The following is a 7,949-nucleotide window of genomic DNA, read 5'->3' as shown; positions in this document are numbered from 1 at the left end:
ATGTTCATTACTGGCTTGTCTCTCCTGGCTTGCTCAGCCTGCTCTCTTATAGAACCCAAGACTACCAGCCCAGAGATGGCACCACCCACAAGGGGCCTTTCCTTCTTGATCACTAATTGAGAAAATGCCTTACAGTTGGATCTCATGGAGGCATTTCCTCAACTGAAGCTCCTTTCTCTGTGATCACTCCAGCTGTGTCAAGTTGACACAAAACTAGCCAGTACGCTTGCATCAGGCCTCTGACACCTGACTCAAATCTGGGGGATTTACCTAAGTGCTCCAAAGCCTCCGTGAAGCCAGCATGAATCTTGCAGGCCGTAGATAGGCTTGGTTCTGGGAAGAGTTGCACAGCCTGGCTGTGTAGCCATTTGAGGCCCGTCCTGGTCACAGTGGCTTTGATCATCAAGTTCAGCCTAAGGAAAAGGATGAAGACCTGAGCCAGAGTTAGAGGGAGTCTTAGGGAGAATGGCATCAGTCCTGAGAGTGTGCACAGCCCAGCTGAGGAGCCCTGAGGCCCCTAAGAACCCTGAGATCTTGAGATCTCAACCTCCTTGAGGTCTCCGCTCCGCTCCCGGGGCTGGCCCAGGTGTGCACACAGGGGTCAACCTTTGTGCAAGGCAACCAGCTGGACCTTTGAAGACGACAAGCCCAGATTGAGAGAGGCAGATAGATACTGTTGCTCTCTAGAGCTGGTCCTGGCAGAGGGGCGTTATGTCTGTGGGCCCTATGACTTTAAGGTAGGATTTTACAGGAAAAATCTGTGTCAGTCCCTTGATGCATCTCAGTGTCAGTTTCTGCGTGGGTGGAAAGGGGACAGACACCTGTGGTCACTGGGAAAGTGTTTGTAACTGTGACGATGGAAGCAGGTTCTGGACCAGGTGTTGGTTCCGGGAAGTTTTGCTTTGACAAAGTTCAGCTTTGTCACCGATGGTTATAGGAGATACTGTTGCTCTCAGTCACACACACACACACACACACACACCCCCGCATTCAGACCCTGGGTCGGAGTGTGGGACCTATCAGCCCTAAAAAGCCAGGGGAGGCATCCATCCTCAATAGGCTATTCAAACAGCAAGTCATGTGATGGCCCTGTTCTTTCCATCACAAATGAACAGGAAGTCATTACTGCCAGCGTCTTCTGTACTGCTGAGATTCAGATGTTGTTCCCACTAGAAAAATAATGGTCACGCTCTCCAACAGGCAAGCCACGCCCCCCAACAGGCAAGCCACGCCCCCTGGGCTCCACCCTCTGTCTGCCTTAAACTCACTTGTTATTTAATGAAGAAAAGATGTATCCAGCCAGCTTAGATGTGGAGAAAGTGCAGGGCTGAAAGGAATTGGTTTTTTATCAAACAGTACTGATTAGTTTGTGCTCCTGTACTCAAAACATCCCCCACTTTGTGTGGACTACATTCTGTGTGTGTGTGTGTGTGTGTGTGTGTGTACCTGTGGGCACATACCGAGGGGTGACAACACCTTTACTGTCCATGCCATGAGACCCAAGAAGGTGCTTCCCACCAGTTGGCAGCAGATGCCGGTTGGGTGTGCTTGACCTGAGTTTGGAGTTTGGGTCTTCCTTTCACCATCGGACCTTGGTGTAGATTCTGTTCTCACATCAGATTTATTCCTCCTCCTCCTTTACCTCCTAGTCACGGCTAAGGAGACAGGATGCTGGCCTGAAGACACACTTGGACCAGCTGGATCAGCAGATAAGTGAACTGCAGCTGGATGTGAGCAGGTCTTCTTGCGAGGCCTTGGATAGTGACAGCAGACCCAGCTCAGGTATGGCTCACGATGACTGGACATCCACGGTCTGGGCTGCCAGGATCCTACCCTGGGAAGGGCAGTACAGCATTCACTGTCACCCCTCACGGACACTGTCTGACCTGACATTAGGAATAGTGACAGCCTCAGCCTGTGTCCTCAGCTGATCTCACAGTTGGGAGGTCCCTTGGGCAGCCTGGGAAGTGTATGTGACTGAAGACTTAAAAAAGCTTTAACTAAACATGCTGAAAGAAAAATGTAAATATAGTATATATTTAAATAATATATAAGCTAAAGACCTTACATACAATACAGTTTATAATACATATGTAAACTACACACACACACATATATATATACATATACATATATATTATGTAATATGTAATATATGTCAGAAAAATCTCCTTTCTGATAGTATTAAACACCCCATGAATGCCTGGTTTTACTGGATGTACATGGACCACATGAACTGGTATTTTACAGACCACCTACTTCATTTTAAATAAGTATGATTTGTTAGCCAATCACACAAATATGTCCCTTCCTCCATCCCAGAGGTTACAGAAGGACATTGTTGTCAGTCTCTGCAGGCTTGTGTGACTTGGTCACTTTTGTTTTCTTAATATTCTCTGGATGGGGTAAAACTTGGAAGCAGGGACCCCTGTCTCTGGGTTACAGTGGTCACAAGGCAGTTGTTACAGCAAGCCTGGAGTGGGTAGGCAACCCCTCTGTACTCTTGGTATTGGCTTTTCCAGTATAGCTTGGGACATGTTAGGAACCCAGCAATCCCTGGGGCTGAGGACTCCTGAGAAGGAAATTCCCCTTCAATTGCATATTAAAGAAAGGAAATAGTACCCAAAGCAACCGGAGGTCCCCTTCTGAGTATAGCTATGGGTCAGATGTTCCCATAACCACTCCCAAGGTTACCAGCAAGAATCTGTGCCCATCCCCACAGGCATTCTTACCTGCTCCTTACCCCTCCCTGTGTCAGTAAAAGCAAGAGAAAAGAGCTCTGGGGATACACTAACCGCCGTGTCTGCTCTGCCCAGGTTTCTATGAGCTGAGCGACGCTGGTTCCTGTTCTCTGTCCACCTCCTGCGCATCTGTTTGCAGTGACCGTCTATCCCCCTCCCTGGGTAGCTGGCTGCCTGTGTTCCAGCCCTCCAAGTCCAGGTCTGGCATGGGGGACTGGCGACCCCGCTCTGCTGATGAGACCACTGTCCCTGCATGGAGCCCACAGCCCACAGAAGATAGCAGGCTCCTGCATGGTGCAGAGGGCACAGGCCGGCTGAGGGGCATGTTCCGGCCCAGACCAGTGTCTACAGGTGAGAGAGGGAGGCAGGAGCGAGTGAGAGGGACAGCACATGATAATACCTCTAGCCCAGTGGGGAAGAGGTTAAGCCTCACATGAAATGGGGGCGGGGGATGTGGGGTTTTTTGTTTTTTTTTTTNAGACAGGGTTTCTCTGTGTAGCCTTGGCTGTCCTGGAGCTCACTTTGTAGACCAGGCTGGCCTCGAACTCAGAAATCCGCCTGCCTCTGCCTCCCGAGTGCTGGGATTAAAGGCGTGCGCCACCACGCCCGGCTGGGGGGGGGGGGATGTGGTTTTAAGTGACCATCTGGTAGCTGGGAAGAGACGTCCACATCACATCTAAATGTGGCACATTCAGAGTGACGATCAGTCTACAAGCACCCTTCATGCCCTTCATGATTTTCCAAGAGAAAAAGATATCACTTGGACCCTTCCATCCCCCCCCCTCCCCCGACCTGGCCTCAGTGCCAGCCTTTATCTCTGTGGTGAAATTCTTAGTTTCACTCTCAGGCTGTGGATGCTGGAGCACTTAGCTGTCCCAGGTAGCCTCCAAGCTGTGAGGCACTGAGCCGACATCTCCTGACCTCTCTAATGGAAGAGCAGGGACCCGCATACAGAAGAGCTGGGTCTCTACGCGCCTGTGGGCAGCAGGAACTTGGCATCTGTCTGCATTGACATGCTTCTCATGGTCTCATTCCCAGGTGATCTCGAAAGAGTCCTTCCAGCTGACGTGGGGCTCCAGAGAGCTGGTACTGATGCTGCACACCTCCTGGGCCAGGGGATAGAGATCCCAGCCCACGCCCTGGACCCCAAGTACCAGCGTGATCTAGTAGCCAGGGGAGGCCAGGAGGTGTACCCATATCCCAGCCCCCTCCATGCGGTGGCCCTGCAGAGTCCCCTCTTTGCTCTGCCCAAAGAAGCCCCGGGTTTCGACATCTGTTCACCTCCCCACGAGCCTCCTCTGGTCCCTGTTGATGAGAACAGGACTCAAACTGAGCCGATCCGTGAGCTGGGCTCAGCCGAAGCCTACATTCACAAGCTGTTGCATCTGCGGGGCCAAGAGCTCCCCCTGAGAGATGTGGGGCAGGAGCAGGGAGGTGACACAGCTGCTTTTCCACAGAAGTCCTGTGGCCAGAGGTCGGAGAGCACATGTCAGCTGGAGAAGCAGGCCTGTGGAGCTGACAGGGGAGGAATGAAACTAGGTAGGGGTGCTGCCAAGGACAGCCTCAAGCAACATGGGCCTGTGTCCCTTGCGGGTGCCGAGCCCCTCAGCAGCCCCCTAAAGGAAGAAACAATTCCTTGGAATCCCTGTGTCCATGGAGACAATACTGTTGGTTCCTCACCCTGCTCCCAGGCCCAACAGCCTCTTAATGACTATGGCCAAGGACCAGTCCTGTCACCATCCAGGGTGTTGGGCACTGGGAGCCCACCTCTGGCCCCGGAGCCCTTTGCCTATACATCCTGTGCCACTGGTGAAACCTCTCCCGTGAAGCTGAGGATGGGCTTTTCCCAAAACAAGGCCATGAAGGTCAGAAGAAGAGTTAGTGAGAAAGTCCCAAGGCTAGGGAAGCAGCTCCCTCCACAACCAGAGAGGCAGCGGGCCACAGAGCAGGACCCCTCCTCCAGGCCCCATCAGGGAGGTCTCAGCAGGAGGCCCACACTGGCCCGGGAGCCTCCTGGACGCTCCTGCTCTGAGTCCACCCTCTACCCCGTGCCCTTCCTTGTCCCCGTAGTGGTGGCCCAGAGGGAAAGTTACCCAACGTCATCCCAAGCGTTCTTCCCAATGGAGGCAGCTCTCTTCAGCTCAGCAGCCAGGCGGAAGCAGCGCAGGTGGCAGTCCACCATGGAGATCTCAGCCAAAGCCGGTTCAGTCAGCCAACCTGGGCCCAGCTTGGGGCTCCCTAGGTCCCCAGCCAAGAGAGGAAGTGGTCCCAGGGCCCAGAGCAGGCCCACACTTGCCCGTCAGGATGCCTGTGCGAGGTGTGAGTCGGACCCCTCGGAGCACTCTGCAGACTGCGCCTCACTTTACCACTCCACCATTGCCGAGACCAGCGAGGACGAGGAGGCGAGTGACCACACTGCCAACCGCTTTGGGGACGAGTCCAGCAGCAACGATTCAGAAGGGTGTTTCCGGGGCAGCCGCCGTCGCCTGGCAATAGGCAGTGCAGAGGCTGGGCAAGGGGGGTGGGCCTGGCCTCGGGTGCCCCCCCAGCAGCCCTCACGGGCCCCAGGAAGCAGCAGGCCACCCTTGCCCCCTGTGCCCAAACTGTGCCGCATCAAGGCCTCCAAGGCCCTGAAGAAGAAGATCCGAAGGTTCCAGCCAGCAGCCCTGAAGGTCATGACCATGGTGTGATGGCAGTGTTTCAGGACAAGCCTAGGACCCCAGAAGGTGCCATGTGATGAGCTGGCGGAGGGTGGTATCAACCTGCTATTGCGCTTAGTTTTCTCAGCCACCCTCACTGTGGTTGTGAGTCGTCTGGGGTCACATTCCCTCCAGCCATTTTCATTGCATGACCGCAGTCACAACTTTGCTCCTCACCATCCTCTGCCTGATTTGTGGGGAGAGGTCTCTAATAAGACACTTCTCCCCAGAGACATCTTAGAAACATGGAATCCTTTGCGGGGGGCGGGGGCGGGGACGGACCAGATTTGCATTTAACTCCATATTGCAGTTGTATGAACAAACACCTATACCATGCTGGTATAGTTCCAAATAAAAGAGCCATTTCCTTTCTCCTCAGCCACTGTCTTGTCTCTTCCTTCCCAACATGGGACACATGCGGACCTGAGGCAAGAAAGGTGTTTGGAGAATAAAGCCTAAACCCTGGATTCAACCCAGGTGAACGGAGTAGGAAAGTAATTATAATTATAAATTACTTTATAAGCAATTATAAATTATAACTTATTTTCATGTTTGTAAAGAAAAAAATCTGTCATTTTTCTCCAACCATTCTTACGAATGACAGGTTTTCAGCTCAGCTGTTCAAGGCTGCAGTCACAGGTAGCTTTCTGGATCCATTTTACATGATGCCCTAGAGGGGAGAAGGGGGTGCATTTTATGGGATTCCCTTCCCCTTTATACTTGACAGAAGCCTTGAAAATAAGGAGACAGGAAGACTGGCTGAAAGTACTGTTACAGTAAGAATCACACCTGGGCTAGATATTCTTGTATTGAGAAGCTGTATATGGAGTGAAGGGTGAAGAGACTTCAAAATGGATTAAGGTTTAGAACAAAGAAGTCGGCTTCCCTTGAGCAGGGAGGGAGGGAGAGAATGAATGCTTTGGGAGTTTTGAAGCAAAAGGAAGCAAGGGGTTTTCTCGGCAAACCACACCAGAGCGCAAACATTTTGAAGGGGCCAAGGGAGTAATCTCTGAAAAGCAAACAGCCCAGTATCTGCCTTGACTTTCTGCCTGTGCCTCCTGGAATTGCTCAGGCCAGGGCGTCTGTCTCCCTTGTACTTTCATTGGAATTTAAGGGAAAATTAAAAACCAGTATGACCAGAGCTTTATTGTAAAAGATGAGTTTTGGCTCATGGCCTCAGAGGGCTCAGTCTATCACTTCCGAGAAGGCATGATATGACAAGACAGTTCATATCATGGCGGACCAGGAAGCAGAAAACAAGATGGGATGTCACCAGATAATGTACTCCAAAGGACCAGCCTCCAGTGAGTCAACTTCCCCAAGCCAGGACCTAACGCTGAAAGTTGTCAGTCTTCCCAAACACTAGCAGCAGCAGGGGAGCACGTGTTTAATACAGGAGCCTGTGAGGGGCATTCCAGATTTGAACCACAGCGTTCTACCTGGGGTCCTCAAAGGCTTATGGCTTTAGTCCACTTCCAAAAGTTCCACAGCCTCAGTTCCAACATCATTCCAAAGTCTTGAGCCCAGAGATTCAAGGCAATCTCAGCTTTGAGTCCCTGAAAAATAAGATAGCTATATACTTCTAATACTCAGTACATACCACAGGGTGTGCTGCTAAAATGCTCTAATTCTTTGCCCCATTGTTCCTGAGGTTATGAGAAGCAGTGGTTTGGCACAATCTTTGCCCATGAGGCTACTGGGACGTGTCTGAGCCCTGACGAAGCTGTCTAGGCCCCTGCCCATACCTGAGGCTGCATACTCAGCTCTGACTCTTCTAAAGATGGCATGAGCCCCATCCAATGTCCATGCTGTTGCTGGACATTCTCTCTCTCTCTCTCTCTCTCTCTCTCTCTCTCTCTCTCTCTCTCTCTCTCTCTGCAAGTAGAGGACTGGGGAGACTCAAAGGCACCCCATGGAATGCATGTTTCTCTCTCTCTCTCTCTCTCTCTCTCTCTCTCTCTCTCTCTCTCTCTCTCTCTCTCTCTGCAAGTGGAGGACTGGGGAGACTCAAAGGCACCCCATGGAATGCATGCTTCTTGGGGACATGTGCTGTCATAACAGCTCATGTGCTGCTGATTGCTGACATGGGATCAGCATAGGGGGGACTGTGATGGGTTGGGGTTACTCAGTATTATTAACGATGTTCATCTTTTACAGCAAACCTGCTTTGATTTGCAGACCACTTAGGTGCCAACATGGCCACCAAAACTTCTGCACTGTAGCCAGGAAGATGTGGGCCTGTCTCACCATGCACGTGCCGTGAAAGCCTGGAGCTGCAGACAAAATCTGTGTTTTCTCAGCTTTCTCTGCTCTCAACTCACACTGTGGTGGTGGGTGTGTATGTATGTGTGCACGCACATGTGTGTATGTGTGTCCATCCATCCCCTTACCCTCCTGTTTCCTCATTGGAAAAAAAAAAATCTCCAGCGAGGCTTGTTAAAGCAAAGCAGGAAACCTTCATTCAGAGAACAGAGCAGCAGGAACACAAATGAGACCCAGCTCCTGAACA

General features: G+C 51.6%; 1 protein-coding gene across 2 annotated transcripts in view; it reads left to right on the top strand.

Annotated features, from left to right (window-relative positions):
- Positions 1-5,818, top strand: part of Dact2 (dishevelled binding antagonist of beta catenin 2) — a 9,494-nt gene extending 3,676 nt beyond the window's left edge. For both annotated transcript variants that reach the window (XM_029471581.1, XM_021186519.1), the window contains exons 2-4: positions 1,650-1,782; positions 2,817-3,092; positions 3,780-5,818. In XM_029471581.1, the coding sequence (XP_029327441.1) occupies positions 1,650-1,782; positions 2,817-3,092; positions 3,780-5,431 (2,061 nt within the window). In that variant the 3' untranslated portion in view covers positions 5,432-5,818. The remainder of the gene's footprint in view (positions 1-1,649; positions 1,783-2,816; positions 3,093-3,779) is intronic.
- Positions 5,819-7,949: the final 2,131 nt, after the last annotated feature.

The sequence above is a fragment of the Mus caroli genome, chromosome 17 (genome assembly GCF_900094665.2).
Source record: "Mus caroli chromosome 17, CAROLI_EIJ_v1.1, whole genome shotgun sequence".
In the NCBI taxonomy this organism is placed as follows: domain Eukaryota; kingdom Metazoa; phylum Chordata; class Mammalia; order Rodentia; family Muridae; genus Mus; species Mus caroli.
This window is presented reverse-complemented; position numbering and strand designations above follow the sequence as displayed.